At 43.4% G+C, this 23239-nt stretch overlaps 1 protein-coding gene across 3 annotated transcripts in view; it reads right to left on the bottom strand.

Annotated features, from left to right (window-relative positions):
• Positions 1-14821: 14821 nt before the first annotated feature.
• Positions 14822-23239, bottom strand: part of RAB3GAP1 (RAB3 GTPase activating protein subunit 1 (catalytic)) — a 110838-nt gene continuing 102420 nt past the window's right edge. For 2 of the 3 annotated variants that reach the window (XM_011937723.1, XM_011937724.1), the window contains exons 20-24: positions 22414-22510; positions 22214-22317; positions 21967-22082; positions 20365-20467; positions 14822-16553 (exon numbers count right to left, since the gene is read on the bottom strand). In XM_011937723.1, coding sequence (XP_011793113.1) covers positions 16317-16553; positions 20365-20467; positions 21967-22082; positions 22214-22317; positions 22414-22510 — 657 coding nt within the window. In that variant the 3' untranslated portion in view covers positions 14822-16316. Of the gene's footprint in view, positions 16554-17380; positions 17402-20364; positions 20468-21966; positions 22083-22213; positions 22318-22413; positions 22511-23239 lie in introns of all 3 variants that reach the window. The other variant, XM_011937722.1, reaches the window with a different exon arrangement.

The raw sequence follows: 23239 nt of genomic DNA, 5'->3' as shown, positions 1-23239 counted from the left end.
TTCACTGAATGTACACACTAGAGAAACTGCATGTGATGAAGGAGTCACTCCCCAGGTTGCTCAGAGAGCACTGTTTGTAACAGCAAAAAGTCTGTTATGAACCCAAGTGTTCATAACAGAAGAATGGATAAATTGGATATATTCACATAATAAAATACTATACAGCTGTGAAAATTAATGAAGTTATGTCTGTCAACATGGTGATGTCACATATACAAAGTGCCACACAAATCAGGATGGATACATACACTGTGATTTCACTTACAAGATCAAAAAGAAGCTAAACTGGATAGCAGGCCAGGCACAGTGGCTCATGCCTGTAATCCCAGCACTTTGGAGGCCAAGGCAGGCGGATCACGAGGTTGGGAGATCGAGACCATCCTGGCTAACACGGTGAAACCCCATCTCTACTAAAAATACAAAAAAAAAAAAAAATAGCTGGGCATGGTGGCAGGTGCCTGTAGTCCCAGCTACTCGGGAGGCTGAGGCAGGAGAATGGCGTGAACCCCGGAGGTGGAGCTTGCAGTGAGCAGAGATCATGACACTGCACTCCAGCCTGGGCAACAGAGCAAGACTCCATCTCAAAGAAAAAAAAAAAGAGAAGTGAAGCACTGGTTAAGATAAAATCCTTAGAGTGATTACCTGTTTTCATGCTCTGAAGTTTGGTTGAAGTCACAGTGATCATTGCCATTCTGTATACCTTCCAACATACACGTATTTGGAAATCTGAACTATTTCATAACAGAAATGCCACCTAGCTTAGCTAAAAGGAATTATAGGAAATATACTTCTCTATAGACTCATGTGCATGCTCAATTAATTAGTCATATATTGTATATCGTTTAGGTGGTTAAAGAGCAATGTAAATAAAACGTGGTCCCTGCCCCTCAAGAATGTGCCATCTAGCAGATTGAGAGGCTTGCCCATCTGTGGCACAATGTATCCTGACAGTCACAGCTGGCCTCTGTGCAGGCATGAGGTGATTCATTAGATTAGCTAGCATGAAGGCTCTGCCGTATTAAGTAAGTGTAATGGGGGGTGGCTTATAAGTGGGGGTGTCCAAGGAGTGGGCCTGACCCATTAGTAAACTGGATGATTAGTTTGAAATGGCAGGATTTCAAATACATGCTTCACCCATTGTGTAGTTTTGCTGAAAATCAGTCCTGAATCTTAGGAGTTCTGTGGCACATAAAAGGCAGATATCATATCCTCGTTTTGCCACTGGAAGAATTGAGACATTTTCTGGCTTACTCTGTTCAGAAATCTTGGTGCATGGAAATATCCCAAAGGAACCCCGGTGGGTTTATACTTCGTTCTGTGTGTCCTGGTGTTTAACAAGCTGAGCGTGCTCAACCTCGGGAAGTGTAGGTCTCCTTGGGTGGCACTGGCTTCCAGGCCTGCTGGGGGGCATCATTTTGGAGCCCATGCCAGTATTTTATGGGTAAATTTTTCATCCAGCATCCTACTCCCATCTCCCCCAAACCCTCTTGATTCTGAGCAGCCATGGGCCAGGCCTTTGCACCTAACAGGTAACATTTTGATAGGTGTATTGCTGGACGGCTCAAGAGCACATGGCTCTTTAAAAGGAAGCAAATCAGGGTAGCTGAGAAAAAAACACCAATTCCAGTGCTCAGTGGGAATTTATAGAATTCCTGCTAAGGCATCTGCTCTATGGACTGTTTCATCAGTCTGACTAACGGAGAGACCAAATACATCCTCACAGTTACTTGACATGATCTCTGCCCTTACTTGTTATTATTCTATTTTTATGGTTATTTTTATTAACAAGAAAACTATTGTTTCTAGTGAACTTAAAATGGCTAGATATCAAACCTAACAATTTAGGATGTTTTCCCAGAGTCTTCCAATCATTCCTCCGATAAATGAGGGAGCATTTGATTCCCAACTTCCTCTTCTCCCTTCCCACGACAAGCCATAGAATTATAAGCACAGGCATAAATATCTTCCAGCTGATTAAATGGTGTCCTGCCAAAAGAAGATTTGTTTTGAGTGTAATTTTTTGGATGCTCTTCTAAAGGAGAATGATCTTTCTTTAGAGGCCTCCATGGAAACGCAGTATTACATTTTCCATTCTTTTAGAGAAGGGTAACAAAAGAACTATCTTCCTGCTGAAATCAAGAAATCGAGGGTCGGAGGATCCTAAGCTGTCCAGAACCCTATGACTGAGTCAGCTGATCATTTCTGGTAAGAACCTGGCGTTTTCGAAGGCGCCCGGGCCGGAGAAGTCAGGAGGTCCAAAGCAGCCTTCCAGATCAAGTCCTGCAGTGGCAGCACCTCCTCCCATCCTCCCTCCAAATCAGGAAATGTGCTCAGAGCTAGGTTTGGGGATAATTTAAACAGACAGTCCTTATTCCCTGCCCAGCACCTTCCCGCCTGGTGGGAGCTAAAAGCCGCAGCAGGGAAGGGTCTATCCCTCTGAGGGTCGGGAACATCACGGGGCTGCAGCGTTCGGTCCCTTTTGCTCTTCTGGGTGCCCTGCTTCTCCTGACCCTGGAACCCAGCCCTGTGCCCCTGGAACTTACATACCATTCTCTTCCTTTCAAGTGTGAGCCTTCTGTGAAAAACAATGCCTGGCTGAAGTTTCCCTGAGAAGCCTGCTTGTTTCAGACACTGAGATCTGCTAAGGGCCCAGATGGCAGGATCTCTGACCAGCCTCCTGTCGTTGAAAAAGGCTGTCTTTTGTTGAGAGGATGCATTAAATCCTTCTCGGTGGGGTCAGCCCCAGTCCTTGCATAAATACCTCCTGTGGATTCGGTCTTGAAGGATGGGTGGATCCCAAAAGGAGGGCACCCTTCCTGAGTTCCAGAAGACTTGCAGCTCTTTCCCGTACTATATGCAGCTGTGGCTGCACAGAGGAAATTTATCCTTTCCACTACTGCAGGCCAGTAGGCCCTGTGAGAAACGAGTGATGAACACGATCGTGTTTCTGCAGCACTTGCCTACCTGTGACTCCCAGAAACAGTAGCAACCATGTACCTGGAGAGCAGCAGCCCCAGGGGGCATGTGCCCACAGCCACACCTCCAGCCTGGCCTTCCCTAAACCCCCTTCCTCACAGCTGCCAGAGTGGTGGGTTTGATCACTGAGAGGCTAAATCTCTGTCATGTGACTGAATGACCTACTGACCATCTGTCATTATTTTAGGGAAATTTTGTTAAAAGGATTTTTTTATAAAGACAGATGACTTTCCTAAATGCTCAGGTAAATGAAATAAAGTTTTAAAAAATTAGCACTCACAACCATAAACATCCTTTTTTTGTTGTGTGTGTGTACCCACACATACGTATAAAGATACACACAAGACATACACAATAAAACTGCAGTGTTATAAAGCTTCTCATAAATTGGAAATCGGCTCTGTCCTCCACTCAGGCCCTGGCTAAAGCTCTTATCCTACTGGGAGGAGAGGAGACACAAAGGGGCTGGCGAGGTCAGGTGGCAAAAGGGAAGGCCGCACTGAGGCCCGGGGTGGAGAGGCAGAAGTGGGACTCCGCATTCCCTCATCCTCCCAAACTCATGCCTTCAAACCCGGCTGTAAGATCCAGAATTGTCCCCATCACGATGCAAGCTGCTGCCAGTCTGCATAAGCCAGACCAGCTGGCGGCTCCCAGATGGACCCTCAGACTCAGGCCTTAGGCTCGACGGGCTGGCTGCAGCCTTTGCGTTGACCACTCGACAATGCAATCCTGCATCTTCTGTGATGGAAACTTTTAGTCCCACATTAGGATAGAAATATATATATTTTTTTTTTGAGACGGAGTCTTGCTCTGTCGCCCAGGCTGGAGTGAGTGCAGTGGCCGGATCTCAACTCACTGCAAGCTCCGCCTCCCGGGTTTACGCCATTCTCCTGCCTCAGCCTCCCGAGTAGCTGGGACTACAGGTGCCCACCACCTCGCCTGGCTAATTTTTTTTTATTTTTTTTAGTAGAGACGGGGTTTCACCATCTTAGCCAGGATGGTCTGAAACTCCTGACCTCATGATCCACCCGTCTCGGCCTCCCAAAGTGCTGGGATTACAGGCTTGAGCCACCACGCCCGGCCAATAGAAATATATACTATTTTTATTTTATTTCATTTATTTATTTTTGAGACAGAGTCTCACTCTGTCACCCAGGCTGGAGTGCAGTGGCGCCATGTCGGCTCACTACAACCTCTGCCTCCCAGGCTCAAGTGATTCTCCTGCCTCAGCCTCCTGAGTAGCTGGGATTACAGGCATGCGCCACCACGCCTGGCAAATTTTTGTATTTTTAGTAGAGACAGGGTTTCACCATGTTGGCCAGGCTGGTCTCAAACTCCTGACCTCAAATGATCCACCAGCCTCGGCCCCCCGAAGTGCTAGGATTACAGGCGTGAGCCACTGTGCCTGGCCTGAACTATTTTTTTTAAGTAGTAAAATGAACAGCAGTGTACCTCCCACCTATCTTAAAAAATGAAGTATTCCCTCTGCCTTTAAACCTGGTCCCCTGCCGCCCAAGTACGTTCCCTTTCCCTCCCAGTAAACACTCACTCTCCTGAGTTGTGTGGAAAGCAGCACCTTGCTTTTCTTTATGGGAGTGCCACACATGTGCATATTCCTAAACAGGTTATTGTTGAGTTACTTGTTTTTGACCTTCAGATAATGAAATTGTACTGCATATATGTCCCTGTGACATGCTTCTGCCACTCAGTTTTACGTTTGTGATACATACGCACCATGCCAGTAAGTGTAATAATAGTAGCTCATTTCTTTTCACTATTGTCTGATAAAAAATAATTATCCTTTCCACTGTTGAAGGACATCAGTTTCTAGTCTGTGATTTCTCTAAAGTGCTGCTGTGAACATGGCTGTTCATGTCTCCTGGTGTCCATGTGTGCAAACATTTCTCACACTTGGATGTGCATCAGTCACCTGAAGGGCTTGCTGAAACCCAGGTTGCTGGGCCCCAGCCCTAGAGTTTCTGGCTCAGTAAGTCTAGCGGCTGGAGAATTTGCATTTCTAACAAGTTCCCGTGATCCTGATGCTGCTGGTCTAGGGACCACTGCCCTAAAGTACATCCCAGGAGCAGAGTTACTGCGCGGTAGGGTGTGTATTTGTTCAAACCTTTTAGGTAATGCAAAATAATTTTCCAAAGTTGAACCAATTTGCAGTCTTGCCAGCAATGAAAATGAGTTCCTGTTGCTCAGAATCCTTGTCAACATTTGAATATTGTCTAACTTCAAAATGTGTGCCCATCTGGTATGTGTGAAATAGTGTCTCATGATTTTGATTTGCATTTTTCAAAATACTAATGAGGTTGAAATTTATCCTATGTGTTTTGCTCACTCCTCTTTCCTCTTCTATGACAGACCTGTTCCTATCTGTGTGTGTGTATGTGTAGTTTGCTATTAAGATTTTAGTCTTTTCTGACTGATTCAAGGGAGGGATTGTAAAGTCTGTTCTGCACAATAATCCATATTGCTTGTCTAGGTGCAAATTTATTTTCCTAGTCTGTAGCTTGTCTTTTCTCACTCTGTATTTTCTTTCCTTTTTTAATTTTCTTTTTTTTTTTTTTTTGAGATGGACTCTTGCTCTGTCGCCCAGGCTGGAGTGCAGTGGCGCGATCTCGGCTCACTGCAAGCTCCGCCTCCTGGGTTCACGCCATTCTCCTGCCTCAGCCTCCTGTGTAGCTTGGACTACAGGTGCCCACCACCGCGCCTGGCTAATTTTTTTCTATTTTTTTTAGTAGAGACGGTGTTTCACTGTGTTAGCCAGGATGGTCTCACTCTCCTGACCTCATGATCCACCACCTCGGCCTCCCAAAGTGCTGGGATTAGAGGCGTGAGCCACTGCGCCTGGCCTCGTTCTGTATTTTCTTTCTTTGTTAAACAGAAGTCCTTAATATTAATGGAGTCAAATGTATCCATCTTTTCCCTGGTGGTTCATATTCTTTGTGTTTCCTTTACGGTTCATAATTCTTTTGTATTTATTTAAGAAGACCGCCCTACTTTGGAATTTTAAAGCTACTTTCCTACATAATATTCTAAATGTTTTATGTATTTGTGTTTTACAGAACAGTATTTAGTCTACCAGAAATTGATTTTTGAGTAGGGAGTGATATTGGGATCCAATTTTATTTTTCCTCTTGGGATACAAGGATAACTTCTCATCCTTGTATGAGAGGTTTATTAACTATTCCGTCTTTTCCCACTGATCTGCCTTGCTGTCTCTATCAAAACTCAAGTTTCCTTATATGGACAGGTCTGCTTCTGAACTCTCTGTCTGTTCTATTGGACTACTTTAAGTCAGTGCCATGCTCTTTTTTTTTTTTTTTTTTAAACTTCTGTTTTTTGAGACAGGATCACCTCTGTCACTGAGGCTGGAGTGCAGTGCAATCTCAGCTCACTGCAACCTCAGCCTCTCAAGTAGCTGAGACGGCAGGCACATGCCACCAAGCCTGGCTAAATCTTTCTTTTTTTTTCTTAGACAGGTGTCAGTCTGTCACCCCAGCTGGAGTGCAGTGGCACGATCACATCTCACTGAGCCTCAACCTCCTGGGCTCAGCCTCCCAAGTGGCTGGGACCAAAAGCATGCATCACCACATCCAGCTAATTTTGCTATTTTTTGTAGAGACAGGGTTTTGCCATGTTACCCAGACTGGACTCAAACTCCTGGGCTCAAGAAATCCACCTGCTTTGGCCTCCCAAAGTGCTAACGTTACAGACTTGAGCCACTGTACCCATCCATTTTTACTATTTTCTTTTTGTAGAGATGGGGTCTATGTTGCCCAGGCTGGCCTTGAACTCCTAGGCTCAAGTGATTCTCCTACCTCAGCCTTCCAAAGTGCTGAGATTATAGGTGTGAGCCACCATGTGCAGCCTGAACTTTTACTTTTAATTGACCATAAGAATTGTACATATTTATGGGGTACAGTGTAATGTTTTCATACAAGTATATATTGTGTACTAATCAAATCAGGGTAATGAGCATATCCATCACCTCAAACACTGTGCAGGAAGTCAGGGACCCTGAATGGAGGGACTGGCTGGAGCCACAGTAGAGGAACAGAAATTGTGAAGATTTCATGGACATTTATCAGTTCCCAAATAATACTTTTATAATTTCTTATGCCTGTCTTTAATCTCTTAATCCTGTTATCTTCATAAGCTGAGGATGTACGTCACCTCAGGACCACTGTGATAATTGTGTTAACTGTACAAATTGAGTGTAAAATGTGTGTATGAACAATATGAAATCAGTGCACCTTGAAAAAGAACAGAGTAACAGCGATTTTTAGGGAACAAGGGAAGACAACCATAAGGTCTGACTGCCTGCAGGGTTGGGCAAAAAGAGCCACATTTTTCTTTTTGCAGAGAGCCTATAAACGGATGTGCAAGCATGAGAGATATCGCTACATTATTTTCCTAGCAAGGAATATTAATACCCTGGGAAAGGAATGCATTCCTGTGGGGAGGTTTATAAATGGCAGCTCTGGGAATGTCTGTCTTATGCAGTTGAGATAAGGACTGAGACACGTCCTGGTCTTCTGCAGTACCCTCAGGCTTACTAGGGTGGGGAAAAACTCCGCTCTGGTAAATTTGTGGTCAGACCGGTTCTCTGCTCTTGAACCCTGTTTTCTGTTATTTAAAATGTTTATCAAGACAATACGTGCACCACTGAACATAGACCCTTATCAGTAGTTTTGCTTTTGCCCTCTGCCTTGTGATCTTAGTTAGACCCTTATTAGTAGTTCTGCTTTTTGCCCTTGGAAGCATGTGATCTTTGTACCTACTCCCTGTTCTTACACCCCCTCCCTTTTTGAAGCCCTTAATAAAAACTTGCTGGTCTGAGACTCAGGTGGGCATCTCGGTCCTACCAATATGTGATGTCACCCCTGGTGGCCCAGCTGTAAAATTCCTCTCTCTGTACTGTCTCTCTTTATTTCTCAGCTGGCCAACACTTATGGAAAATAGAAAGAACCTATGTTGAAATATTGGGGGCGGGTTCCCCCAATAAAACACTTGTCATTTCTTTGTGGTAAGAATATTCAGAATCCTCTCTTCTAGCTATTTTGAAATAAACAATACAGTATTGTTAACTATAGTCACCCTACTGTGCAATAAAACAGTGGAACTTATTTCTTGTATTTAACTGTAACTTTGTACCCATTAACCGACTTCTTCCCATTTCCCCCTGTCCCCCACCACCTCCCCAGCCTCTGGTAACTACTATTCTACTCTCCACTTCTATGATATCAACTTCTTCAGATACCTGTTATGAGTGAGAGCATGTGGTATTCGTTCTTCTGTGCCTGGCTTATTCACTTAACATTATATCCTCTCTGTTCATGTATGTTGTCCCAAATCACAGGATTTCATTCTTTTTTTAAAAATCACTGAATAGTATTCCATTGTGTATGTGCACCATGGTTTTTTTTTTTTTTTGAGACAGAGTCTGCCTCTGTCACCCAGGCATGGAGTGCTGTGGTGCAATCTCAGCTCACTGCAACCTCTGTCTCCTGGGTTCAAGGGATTCTCATACCTCAGCCTCCCAAGTAGCTGGAATAACAGGCATGTGCCAACATGCTGAGCTAATTTTTGTATTTTTAGTAGACACGAGGTTTTACTATGTTGTCCAAGATGGTCTCGAACTCTTGACCTCAAGCAATCCACCCACCTTGGCCTCCAAAAGTGCTGGGATAATAGGTATGAGCCACCATGCCAGGCCACGCACCGCATTTTTTTTAATCCATTCATCTGCCGATGGACACTTTGGTTGATTCCACATCTTAGCTGTTGTGAACACTGCTGCAATAAACATGGGAGTGCAGCTTATCTCTTTAATATGCTGATTTCCTTTCCTTTGGTTAGACACCCTGCAGGGGGATTGCTGGATCATAGGGTAGTACCATACTCTTGTATAGTACAGCATTACTAAGACTATCTTATAGAGCAATATCCATGACCCTATTTTTCAAGAATTGCTCGGTTGTTCATGGCCTTTTGCACTTCTGTATACAATTCAGATTCAACTATTCTAATTCCACCAAAAAACAAACACCAAAAAAGATTTTTGGTGATTTTGTTTGGAATTATATGTCACTGTGGGGAGAATGGACATCTTTAGGGTACCTTATCTTTCTATACAAGAACAAGGGTATGTCACCAAAATAATATAACAATGGCAATACTGACATTCTCAACTTAATGTCTTTTCATTCTTTTTCAATAAAGATTCATGATTTTCTCTCTGGAAACCTTGCATATCTTTTGCCAAATTTATCAGTAGCTCTCTACCATGTCTGATAGAGTTCAGATTTGAAAAACTAGAATTCATATTTGAAAACCTATCTCCTAATTGAAAATGTATCCCCTAAATCAGCTCTATGGCCATTTTGCCAAGTTCTGTCCTAAGAAGTGACCCAACATAGCTTTTGTCTTTTCTCTCCGTCAGAACACACAGAAGAAAGGAAAAGTTAAGTGGGTAGCAGGGGAATGGGCCACTCATAATTTCTACTTAACACAGATTTTATTTACTTGTGAGAAAATGATCTGCTCTAAGAACATATACAATTTGGATATTTGCAGAGGTCTCAGATGGAATCTTCAGTGACGAGGCCACATCAATCCCAGCTCACTCAAGCATTTTTGGTTGCATTGTTTCCATTACAACCCAGGTGGATCCTTGCTGGGCTCCTGCCAGCAGCTTCCACATACCTGGAGTGGGCCGGCTTTTCCTGCAGTTTTGCTTCTATGCCAGCTCCTGGGAGCAGCTGTCTACCATGACATAGCTGGGGAGCTGATAAACACACAAAAAACCATGTTTGGCTCCCCAGCCAGATGGCAAGGCCTGAAACCCCTGACCGTTTTGGAAAGGTTTGCTTTACTGATGGGATAACATTAACCCTGCTAGCACCTGTGTCGGGGAAGCCTTCTTACCATGTCCCTCGGTGGCAGGGAGGGAGCCTACATACTTATTCAGGGTGGTTTGCTCGCCTGGACTAACCCCCAGTGGCGATTTCAGCCTCTTACTTGAGTCTCTAAGAGGACAGGCTATTGCTTGCATTTTTTTCCCCAAAGTAACAGCAGGAGTCAAGAAAATCAATGAAGAGTATTCCTAGGCTCCGGAGTCCCCTGCTGTCAGTGGAAAGCCCTGTGCAGAGACAGTCACCTGCCACTGGGACAGGGCAGGATAGGGCATGTCCCCACCCAGGCTCAGCGGCAACGGAAGCCCTTGGGTGGGACTCAGCCACAGCCACAGAGAAGGCTGGGCCTCCCACCATCACACTCCCTTCATGATGTTGTGACTTCAATCCCAGAATAGTTGAGGATGTTTGGGAAATTCACACTCTAAAAATAATTCATTTTTTCATATAGGCAAGATAACACAGCAGAGTGACAGTGCGTTACTAAGAATGCGGTTCCCTTGTTATGTAACATGGGCAAAAATAGTGTTTGGGGCCAAAATAGGGCTGAGAAAGAGGAATGTGAACAAACAGCATGGACAAGTCATTATTTACTCAAATCGTCCTGGGGCTGGGGGGCTTTGGAAGAGCTTTGATGGTGTCCCATCACTGATTACCCAGGTCGGACTGGCCTCTGTCCACAGCCGAGGACACCTTTCGGAAGCAAAGTTTAATGGAAGCAAAGGTGTCTGTAGAGGAGGCTGTTTAAGGCAAGGCCCTGGCCCAGCACACAGGTAGGCGGGGAGACTCCTGGATGAGTGAGGGACGGGGACCGCCTCCTGGGACACCATCCCATTTTGGGGCACGTGCTGAAGAGGAGGGGCCATCCCAGAGCACAGGTCACGCAGCGCTCCTGTTACGGCGCTTGGGGGTGGGCTGGTGGCAGGGCCCCAACCCTGAGGGGCTGGGCCACGTCCCCCCTCCTCTGGATGGGGTCCCAAGTTGGGGGTCTTCTGGTTCAGCTGCATCCTTGGCTGCTAAGCTAAGGCCAAGAACGCTCCCTGCAGGAGGAGGCACTGTTCACTTTGGAGGGATCTATCCATGACCACCTGTCAGACATCACAAGCTGCCAGGGGAAGAGTTCAGTCTCTGCCCATAGAGTTGGCAGAGAAGTTGTGCTTAGATGAAGTAGCTTGAGTTTGTGCTACAAGAACTAGCCAAGTCCCACTTTTGAGAACCAGAGAAATGCCAGCGGCAGAGTCCTTGGGCTTCCGGGAGCTAATATTCTCAAGCGTAGTCTCGTGATGCCCGATGGCTGTAAATTAGAGGCCAGAAGATTTAAACACAAGAGTGTGGCCCCTTTTGCCAGAGAGGCATCGAGGCATCCATCCATCCATCCACCCACCCACCCCTGTCCGTTACAGTGTGCCCAGAAGAAAGGAGCTGGCAGTAGGGGCCAGGGCAGTAGACAGGGCCACCTGTTGGACTGAGGCAAACTGGCGGCTGCTTCATGACCTTCTCCCCTTCCACATCCTGCCCACCAATGCCTGGTAAGGAGCAGTGCAAGAAACCCAAACCGCAACTGGCTTGGGGCAGAAGTTTTAAGGGCACCCACCCTGCTAGCAAAGGGGTACTGACCTTCCCAGACTGCCCTCGAGGCAGCCCCTTCTCTATTCTTTCCCAGTAACAAGTATTTGCCTCTCTCTGAATGCATTTGCTCCTCTGCACAGACAGACACAACAGTCGCCTCTTAGTTCCCATCTTGTTATCTCAGTGGCATTTGACACAGTTAATCAATTCCTGCCCTCTTGAAGTATGTTTTCTCTTAGCTTCTAAGACATCACGTTTGGTTTTCCTTCTGCCTCAGTAACTATTTCTTCTTCATCTTTTCTGCCGGTCCTTGTCCTCCTCTTCCTCTCTGGCTCAATCCCCAGACCTCTACTGCTTGGGTGACCTCATACTGTCCCTGGCTTAAGTATTATCTAAGTTTCCCAATTTATTATATTATAAGCCCTAACCCTTTCCTTAAGCTCCAAACTTGCAGAGCCAACCACTTGGGTATTAGTTATCTATTCTGCCGAATAAATTACCCCCAAATTTAGCAGTTTAAAATACACCTCTTACACGGTTTCTGAGAGTTAGTCATCTGGGAGTGGCTTACTGGTAGTCCAGGCCCAAGGTCCCTCCTGAGGCTGCAGTTACCTGCAGGCCGGGAGGATCCACTTCCAAGTTCACTCACGTGGCTGTTGGCAGGGACCTTCCATTCCGCACCATGTGGGCCTCTCTTTAGGAACCAAAATAGAAGTTGCAATGGCTCCTATAACCTAACCTTGGGAGTGCCATTCCAACACTTCCTCCATGTTCTATTGGTCAGAGACTAACCCTGGTACAATAGGTGTGGGGTTGGGGGCTCCACGGGGTGTGAGTTGGAGGCAGGAGGCTGGCCACCACAGCCATCAATAAACCTCTCAAAATGAACATGCCCTAAGCCCGAGTTCATCACTCCCAGCAGCCCCCCAACTTGCTCTTCCCTGTCTTCCCCATTGTAGTAAATGACAGCATCATTCACTCAGGTCCCAAACCTTCAAGTCATCCTTGACTCTCAGACCCTCACTGAATCCATTGGTAAATTCTGCGCATTCCGCCTTCAAGATCTGTATCATCTCTGATCCCTTTTACGCTCCGTGGCTACCACACCAGTCCAGAGTGCTCTCACCTCCCCTCTTCCCACTAGTTTCACTACTTCCACCCCAGCCTCTGCAGTGTATTCACCACACAGTGGCCAAAAGGATTTTTTTTCTTTCTTTTTCTTTTTTCGAGACAGAGTCTCGCTCTGTTGCCCAGGCTGGAGTGCAGTGGCATGATCTCGGCTCACTGCAACCTCCGCCTCCCAGGTTCAAGCAATTCTCCTGCCTCAGCCTCTAGAGTAGCTGGGACTACAGGTGGGCGTCACCACGCCCCGCTAATTTTTAAATTTTTAGTAGAGATAGGGGGTTTCACCATGTTGGCCAGGATGGTCTCAATCTCCTGACAGGTGATCCGCCCACCTAAGCCTCCCAAAGTGCTGGGATTACAGGCACGAGCCACTGCACCCGGCCCCAAAGAGATTTTTAAATGTCACAGCATGACATTCCTTGGTTCAAACTCTCCAATGGCTTCCCTTCTTAGTCAAGAAAACAAATCTCAACTCCTACGGCTGTACGCATCTGGCCCTTGCACGTGTGCAACTTTCTTTCCTGCCCCTCTTCCCCTCACTCCCCTCCAGCCACACTGGCCTTCCTTCTGTGCTTCCCATGTGCCGGGTACACCCCTGCCTCAGGCTTTTCATTGGCCAGTCCCTGTCTGCAGTCTTCTCCTAGTCATCTATATACAGGACTGCTTCCTCACTTCAATCTCTGCCCAAATGTCACCACCAAATGTCGTAAGCCCTCCCTTATCACCTCCTAGAAGGCAGACTCCCTCCCTAGACCAGCTGTTGACACTTGGTGTCCCATACAGTGAGCTTCCTGAGCACCAGGTCTGCCACGTTCTCGTCACTGCTGTCTCCCTGATGCCTAGAACAGTACCTGGCACGTAGCAGGTACTGAATAAACATTGGCTGGACTAATGAATGAAATATAAATATAAATGCTTAGGGTTTTAAAATACTCCAACTTTAAGAAAAATCTGAATTCTTCCAGTGGTATAGGAATGTATGGGGGTGGGGAGGGCCCCAGAGAGGCCATTTCACAAGCGTGTGCACCTCTTGGGAGCACAGTCTCAGGCACACAGGATTAAAAACACTGTAACTGCCACCTTCCTTCTAAGGAGCAGACAGTTCCGCTCAAGGACAGCGGTGTACTTCCTTAGCCTCTCCTCTCCTGCCAGAGTGTGGCCTTTCTAAAACCCACCAAGTCACTCCGCTGCACAAAACCCTTCAGTGACTCACTACCGCCCCAAAGGCAAAGCCCTAACTAACTTAGAGCTGCGGCTTCCCCCGAACTTCTTGGTCTTGCCTTAGTTCACCTCACCATCTTCATTTCTTGCCCCTTTCCACTCTAGATACCATACTTCAGCCAAATAGAAAGGCTGGCTGCTCCCCAAATTGACAATTTCCCTTATTTCTGTGATTTTGCCCATTCCGTTCCTCTGCTTGTAATATGCTTTCCGTCCCCTCCTGTCAGTTACCTTTTGCCCCAACTCTCACCCTAGAGCGAGCTTCTTCACAGTGGCCTCCAGGCTCCTGGCAAGAAGGGAGGGCAAGTCCCGATGTGCAAGGACTTGTTAAGTCTCTGTCTGTTGACCAAAGACACAGCTGAGACCAGACTGAAGAGGTGGAGAAATAAAGCACTTCACAATGAAAATCGTGATTTCGCTGCACACGGGGCTAGAGGAGCACCTGGTTCTCTGCAAGCCATTTCCCACCCGCCCCCTCATACCTTCCCAAGCACCTACTCAGCTTCTGGTCTCAATCCCGAAATCACATCCTCTGGGGTAATTTTCCTGATCCCCAAAGCCTGGGTGAAGAACCTTTCCTACAACACTTTATGATACTGCTGCATTTATTACTCCGTACTGCCAATGAATACACGAAGGTAGGATTACATTCAATTACTTGTAGGGTAAATGCAGGCCCTCCGATCCACACGGCGGAGTTGACTATACTCAACATTTTGTGGCAACGTGGTGTCAGTTTTCCCTGCAAGGGAGTGTGTTTTGGTTTCTGTTTTATCTTCATTGCTTGTACTGTACCTGACACAAAGTGGGTACTTAAAAAATCTGTGAAGTAAATATATAACTATAATAAAAATAAAATGGAGTACTTTAAAAACGCACAAAGAATGTTCTTGAGACCACTGCCTTGTTAGGCTCAGCAGGCTGCAAACATTAGAGCTGAGACAGCACAAAACTACGTGAAATGAGAAAGAAATGCCTCAGCAGGAGAAAATGAGAGAAACGCCACAGAAAGTGACACTTTCCTTTTATTAGATTCACAATGCCTTTGTAACGCCCAACCTCTCCTTTGTAGAATTTTTCTTTGTTAGAAAACAGACAAACTCTGTCCTTAGGAACCATCTTCTACTTGGTCCAGCGCTGGCCTCAGGCCGCCTGCATCTGCGTGGACCAGTAAGAATGAAGTCCAGCGGCATAGAGAAAAGCGTCATCAAGGCTGGGAGGTCATCCCCCAGGGCCTCCCTACTTCACATACACAGAGACGTGTGCGTGTGTCACACACATTATATAGAGAGATATGTATTTTTTTTTTTTTTACAAAAAATAAAATAATTTGCACAGCTCTATTAATTCTTTAAAATTACACAGGCAAGGTTTATGCTTCAGTATAACCATTTTTACTTTGGATTGAAGTGGGAATTTTAGGCCTAAAAATAACTTAAGATTACCAAGCAGAGGCCATCTAGCGACACAGACACAAGACATCTTGAGCTCCATGAAACTAGAAATGTGGTGATGTCATCCTCACACAGGGGGCTACACATCCCCATCGATTATTTTAACTAAAATACAAAAGCAAAATAGTGTGTTAAAATAATCCTCTACTCAGTGCATTAGCACATATACCAAATTATACTATCTGCATGACAGTCTCTAGGTACCAAGACTGTATTTCTGCAAGTGCTATTCTCTACTTCATTAAATACAGTACCCAGCCAGCAACCACAAAAAAGGAACGCATGCTGTACAGCAAGAGAAGGGAAGGGAGACGATTTTCAGGGTGATAACTTACATGGCAACCAAAAGGAAAATAAGTAAGACAAATCTCACAAGATAGATATAAAACTAATTTGCAGTGACATTTGATATATAGTTTTATCAGAAGTAACACATTTAGGTTACAGTTACATGAAAAAGAGAAACTATATGAAATTATAGGCTTTCTCCTAGAATATCCAAAATGCTTATCAACAGTTAATTAGTACAAGAAAGATGACCACCAGGTGACTGAATAGAGAGAATGTCATGTAGTATTTTAAAAACACAGATTCTGGGACTAGAAGCTACCACCAAAATATCCAGAAATCTGAGTTAACAGGTCCTTTATTTTGCACACTTGCTGCTGATATATAGAACCACAAGGTGTTTGCACAGACCACAAATGCAACCGCTAGCCTAGAGGCCTGTCACAGAAGAGAATGCGATGAACACCAGCCCGCCAGGGTGAGGACAGAGAGTGTCGGATGCGTTTGTGTTCCCCCATATACAAAGGCCATCTCTAGGGCAGAAATCTCTCAACAGCTCAAGCCCATTCTCGCTGCCTCCTCCATGAAACAACAGAGCTCAAGCTTAGTGCTGGGAAGTCTTTCTGATGCTGGTTTGATTCCTGATCACCCAACTGGCCAGGGCCCTCTCCAGGACCTCCCAGGTTCTCCCTAGTACCTTCCCTCCCACAGGAGGAGGCAGCACTGTCACTGAAGCCACCAACGAGTAATGCTGAAAGAATCAGAAGAAGGAGGTATCTGATGAAAAGGCACCTGCAAGTCTAAAGTCCTCTTTGGTGAGAACACTGTACATCCGCTGAGGCAGAGCTTTAGAGTAGGGAGCAGGGCGCGGCACAGTGGTGCGCAAAATGAATTCCCGGCCAGCAGGGGGTGGGAAGTCTGACACGGAGTTCTGCCGTCTTTCCTCTGGGGAGCCCATTCTCTTCAATTCCTCCTCTGGTGGAGTCATGGCTGCAGCCTGGAAAAGAATCAAATGCCAAAGTCAAAAGCAGGTCAAATGCTAAATTCAGATGCTTTTGAAGGACAGGTGAATTAATATGATAAAGATATGAAAATGTCCCAAGTTACTCAGTAATGCAGTCAGCTATATGTTAAGATTACTCAAAAACCACATAACACAGCAAATGCAAGAAGCTGGAGACACTGCATGAGCAGCTGGGCTGGAGACAGACAGGAGGGATGATGACTGCCAGGCAATCTGCTCTGAGGAGAGAAAGCCATATTCAGACATCTGATGAAAAAGGACCTCGGAGCTGTGCTGCTTTCTACGTTTCTTCCAGCGATGACCCAAGTCTACGTCTGATAGCCTCAGTCCAGTAAGGAGCTGTTTTTCTCCAGAGTGAAAAGATGATTTTCATCTTGACTCTGGGTAAGAATTTTTAATCGATTATTTTTAAGGTTCACTTGCCAAATTAAAAGTAGGGGCAATGGTCTTGCTTGCTGGGCAGCTAATGTGATGCCGAAGTGATAGAGCCCCATATGGCAACCACACAAGAGAAGTTCTCAGTATTAAAGGCATCTATTTTTTCATTGAAATGACATAAAATGCATATTCATTTACAGCCTACAATTTTAATTCTTATTACTATACTTTTTTTAATATCATCAATTTGGAAAAAAAAATTGTTTTGGCAATGAAAAAATGAAATCATGTTGCGCTAAGTATCAGCAAGAAAGGTAAGCCAAATCCAGACTGTGAGAGAGGTGGTTAGTGTTAATGACCTTATGCAGTTAGAGGAATGGGAAGGAACAAGGAACTATGAGGGGCAAAGGCTATTTTGTTACCTCATCAGAAGATTCAGTCAGCTTGAGAAGGGGTGAGAAAAGAAACAGTGATGAAAGGGAAACAAGCAAGATGGTTTAAATAGAGCTAGACAAGGGAGTTCAGGATTATTTCAAAGACAGCATGCGCTACATTAAGGAACACGATCCTATCAAAAGAATATTCAAGACAAAGTCACACCACACACAGCACACCTAGCTGTCAACTACAGCAAACATCTACTACTACTCATGCATCCGTGGATCAACAGGTGACATATGATGTCATTTAATGGGAGAAATGACCAACAAAAACCTAGCTCTTTTACTGGGAATTATGATGCTTAAAAAAAAAAGTGTTCATGGCTTGAAAAATAGATACTCCAGTGAATTTAGGAATAGGTGCCTAAGAGTTATTCAATCTAGCAAATCTGAAGCAAAATCCAGTTAGTCATTTATTTGCTGAATTCCATTTAAGTATGTACATACCAGGGACACCTGTAATCATAAGGCTCATTACTATTTATAATTTTAAGGAAAAGTTATAAATATATAAAATTACTATAAGTTATAAAAACGCCAAGTGAAATTACATCACAACTTTAAAAAAGTGTTAAAATCTTGACTAATTAGTAAAATTGATACAAAGTATCAGCTAATGAAAATAAAAGTTACATGAATAAATTCTAACAGTTTACTTCAGCCAGACATTTAAGTACTGAGTTTAAAAATGAACCAATCAGATGCTTGTTATATTGATTAGACAGTCTATCAATTCCCTAAAAACACTGACTACAAGGTCTGAAAACTTTTAAAATTTTTTCTTAAATGACATAATGAAGATGAATGTACAATTTAGTAGCCATTAAGGGAGTTAGCTACACAATGAGGCTACTAAAAGATGACATACTATATTCCTGTATTTAGTGATTTTGAAAGATATCTTAAGTATACTAAGTGGAAAACAAGAATAACAAAGTAATTATATAATATAACACTTTTAAAATTTATACATATGTATCTACTAGATGTTAAATCATCAATGGGTAGTGAGATTATGTGATTAATATTTTCTTATAATTTTCTAGGCCAGGTGTGGTGGCTCACACACATCTATAATCTCAGCACTTTGGGAGGCTGAGGAAGGAGGATTGCGTGAAACCAGGAGTTCTAGATCAGCCTGGGCAACAAAGTGAGATCCCGTCCCTACAAAAAATACAAAAATTAGCTGGGCGTGGTGGTGCATGCCTGTGGTTCCAGACTCTTGGGAGGTTGAAGAGAGAGGATTGCTTAAACCTAGAAGTTCAAGGCTGCAGTGAGCTATGATCGTGCCACCGCACTCCAGCCTGGACTACAAAGTGAGACCCTCTATTCAAAAAAATGAATAAATAAATATAAAATTCCTATACTGTCAAAGTTTTACTTGCAGTCAGTAGAGGGGGTAAGGAGGTTATTTCTATTTTTGGGAAAATAATTTTGTTTAGTTATCTAAAATAAGTAACAGTCTCAGGACTAAAAATATAAATACTTCAGATTTTAAATCCTCTTAACACATAACTTTTTTTTTTTTTTTTTTTGAGACGGAGTTTTACCGTCTGGGCCAGAGTGCAGTGGCACGATCTCAGCTCACTGCAACCTCTGCCTCTCGTGATTCTCCTGCCTCAGCCTCCCAAGTAGCTGAGATTACAGGTGCTCGCCACCACGCACAGCTAATTTTTGTATTTTTAGTAGAGACAGGGTTTCACCACGTTGGCCAGGCTGGTCTTGAACTCCTGACCTCAGGTGATCCACCCACCTCAGCCTCCAAAAGTGCTGGGAATACAAGTGTGAGCCACCGTGCCCAGCCAACACATCACTTTTTTAAAATGATCAAAGAGGAAGGAATTTTTGCAATACGAGGAACATTCATATGGGTGACTAACAAGGAAATGTGCTTGTAAGCTTCTGGGTAGTGAACTGGATAGATATTATCAGATGTGGAACCAAACTCAGTTCTTGTTTTCATGCCAGAGACAAAAACAAAATAAATCAGAGCAAGTATCTATTGCTCATTTGAAATTCTGAAGTTTAAGGAGCTGCCCCACAAACAAACTGAGATTTGAGCTCTTGCTAAGAATTCCTATCGGTGTATCTGGCTATGAATTTGAATATATTAATTAGCTGTATTCCAGACCAACTCTATGGGGATTAGCCACTTGTTATTCCATGTGTAGACCTACAGAAATTCTTTTTCTTATTTGTTTCTGAAAATTCCACTCTCACAACTGGGTCATTCTAGTGTAATCACAGTGCCATAGAAGGGGAAGTGTGTAATTAGTGCACATCATAATACCTTTATCAGAATTCCTAATATTAACGAGCCCTGAACTGAGAATTATCTGTGGGATGCCAGAGCCCTTAACCAGCAACCAAGATACTATATAATTTTAAAACCTTTACTTTCACTACTAGAGTAATGGTTATGATAATTTTTCAAACTGGGCTTTCTTTCTGTGCTGAAATCTGTTTCCACAGCCCTAAAAATCTGAAGTTTTTCCTCTTCTTTTCTAGGAAACCTCAAAGGTAGCTCTGCTCCCCATTACAAGCACAATTATATTTATAATTCGAGCTGAGTTATGAATCCACTTTGCCCCACATGGGGTGTAAAGATGGTAAAACTGAACTCCATTCTAATTTGAAAGTTCCTATTTTTTTCCCACAGCACAACACTGACCATTGCTAACTGAGTCCCTGCCAACTTCTATAACAATGGATTTTGGACTCTTCTAATTTTTAAAATTTAGGTCCTAGAATATACTTATCATTTTAATTCAACAGGTAGGAAATCAAATGGATTTCAAAGACTCAGAAGTCATTGTTTCTTCAGTATTCAAACCCAATGCCCAGGCTTACACTCAGCTGACATGAGTGTGATCAGCCATGCGGGGGCTGTGCAGGAACTAAAACAGCCTCTTCTCAAGTAGAGGTTTGGAGAGATCATGATGGAGTCAATAATGATTCTCACATACCCTCTGAGCATTCACAAACAGCTTGTGAATGATCCTGCCAGCATGTCCTCTTCCTGCACCGGTGACTAACACTTCAGGCTGCTCCAGCAGGCAACTCACAAACCTAGGAGAGAGAGACAGGCAATGAAAGGATGGAAAGTGAGCTGTCCAGGCCACTGGGCGTCCATCCTCCCACAGGAGTTTTGTGAACAAATCCTCAAGCTGATACCGGCTAAACCCAACGAAGTTGGAGTGAAATTTTACAGCAAGACAGATTGACATTTGCAATTATTATCGACTTAACTGACAATCTATCGACTTAACTGACAATCTTCCTGCTTTTTCGACTGTTAATAAAAAATTTTTAAAGCCCATCTCTGTCAAAGTGTAAGAAAAAACAGTCTATTTTTTTCAGACTAGCTTAGAAAACGCTACAGTTAATAAAAGATGAAAAAAATTTTGTATGATATAAACTAAGTTACATTTATCCAATAAAAGCAATGATCCATATTTGTTTTTGTTTTTTTTTTTAAGGGGTATGTGTCTGTGTGTGCACGCACACGTGCACATATGCTTAAAATACTTGTGTTGGGCAAAGTCGCAATTGTAAACTGTTCCATTAGATGCTGGAAACACTGAACTTCCAAGTATGTCACAGATAACATATGATGGAACTAACAGAGTTGAAGGCACAAAGCCACCAAGCCTGCACCACCTGCTCTTAATTCATACTACTATTTTAGAAACAAGTCCCTCGATTAGAGCTTATTCTTCTCATTTAAAAGGAAGATATTTTCAAGAGCAAAGTAGTCTGGGAGAAAACTTCACTCAACAAAAGACATAAAATGCAAACATGAACTTGTTAAAAGACAGCAAATGCCTTGCCATACAATATTAATTATTTAGCATCAATAATGCCATTTCTTATGGAAAGGCTAATGAAAAATTTTAAATGACAAATTTAAGCCACTGAACAAGCTAATTTGTAAACACTTTATCACACATTAAAACAATATTGCCCTTCCAAATAACACGGGCAAAATATGAATAAGACCTCACACTGATCTAAGCTCCACTGGTAATGGTGTTGAGTCTCATAAAGAGAATGCCCCAATCATTTGCTTCATCTGAGAAAAGCCATCTGGTCACTCTTTCAAAACCTAATTGCAAGGCGCATAGGATGTGTACCTTTGCTATCACAAATCTTGTTTAAAATAAACAACTAGGAACAGTAAGCAGAAATGGTTTCAGCACCTGCACCCTGTGGTCAAGGAACAGTAACAGCTGCAAACAAAGTTTTGGGGCAGGGTGAGCAACACAGTTAACACCTCCTCCACAAGAAATTACAGACACCACATCTCCAAGAGCAAACCAAGGAATCCCTAGAAAAGGAGGCCCTGGGAGACTGTTTCTAAAAGTGGGAAGAATGGAAACACCTGGTAGAGACTCAGAAATACAGGAGAGGTCAAATGCTATGATAATTATTTCTGTCTCTAGACAATGCTTGTTTCAAATAATATATGAGTACCACAAAAGAGTCTTAATATCCTATTACAATTTTTCTTAAGAGAGTGGTGGCTTTTCCTACTGCAGACAAAACCGAATGAGCCAAATAGCAATTACCTTTCAAGATCTTCCTTTTCCTCCTCCTGTTCACATTTCTCAGTTCCAAACTTGGCTTTTAGTGACCGAGCTCTTGCAATGAGAGCTTCCACATTAGTAATCTGGTGAATGATTTCCTGGCGGTGGAAAAGGAAGAGGCATACGTTGGGAGATGGCAAAAAAGCAAAGCCCTTTGAAAACGCATCTTAAAAATTATTTTTGCCAACTGAGAACACTTGGCAAGATGCTGATACTACATCAAACTTACTTCCAATTTCTTGTCTTCTGGATTGGGGAAGTGCAAAACTTTACTGGAATGGGATATTATCTGCTTTATGATCTTCTTAACTGAAGAAATGTTTTCCAGACTTTCTATTTTAAAGAAGATTAAAGCCAGCATTAAATAAATTAAGCAAAATATACTTTCACTTTGGAAATGACTAATGACTAGTTAAATATGACATTTACCTTCTTCCTTTACCTTGAGTATAGCTGCATGAATCACACAAGGTAACAGGTGCCGAGCAAGGTCTGCAGGTTTCTGGATTGCCAGATAGTGCAGCACCTGAAGGAGGCGCAGCGCACACAAATGATCAGCACAGGTGTCAAAGGATGAAGCAGCCACTTACAGAAGTGCAAATCCTCAGCCACTTGTCTTAATCCTTAACGAGACAGCACTCCTCCAGGCAGGCAGCCACGACCCCAAAGGTGAGGATAATGTTACTGAAAACACCTCAGAACTTCAATCTTTAATAATGATAAATATTCTATTTTTTTTGCTTTCATATGTAATACATGCAAATAAGGAAAACACAAAGAAAATTAAAACTACCGAAAAATTATAATACCGAGAGATAATAATAATTAACAGTGGAGCGTTTCATTTTAAGACACAGAATACACTACTAAGGGCACTAATATTGTATATGTAAAATACTGCCTTTTAACCTGCTTTTCTCATTTAATATTTCTAAACAGTGTTAGTGACTTTCCACACATTTTTTGGTTTTAGTTGTTTTGGTTTTTTTTTTTCCAATTCTTATTATAAGAATACAGAGAAGTATGTAAAAAACACAGACCCTACCTTTAGGCTACTTATTCAACAGTAGTAAAGATAAAAGAAGTATAACCCTATAAATATGTGTAATTCTTTTACATCAATAAACAACATTTTAAGAAGTATAATCTCATAATGTGAGTCTGACAGATAAATGCTCATGGACTTCAAAATTAAAAAAAATAGCCGGGCGCGGTGGCTCAAGCCTGTAATCCCAGCACTTTGGGAGGCCGAGAC

This window comes from Colobus angolensis, unplaced genomic scaffold, assembly GCF_000951035.1.
Source record: "Colobus angolensis palliatus isolate OR3802 unplaced genomic scaffold, Cang.pa_1.0 Scaffold168, whole genome shotgun sequence".
NCBI lineage: Eukaryota > Metazoa > Chordata > Mammalia > Primates > Cercopithecidae > Colobus > Colobus angolensis.
The sequence above is the reverse complement of the archived record's forward strand: the minus strand, read 5'-3'. Positions and strand labels throughout refer to the sequence as shown.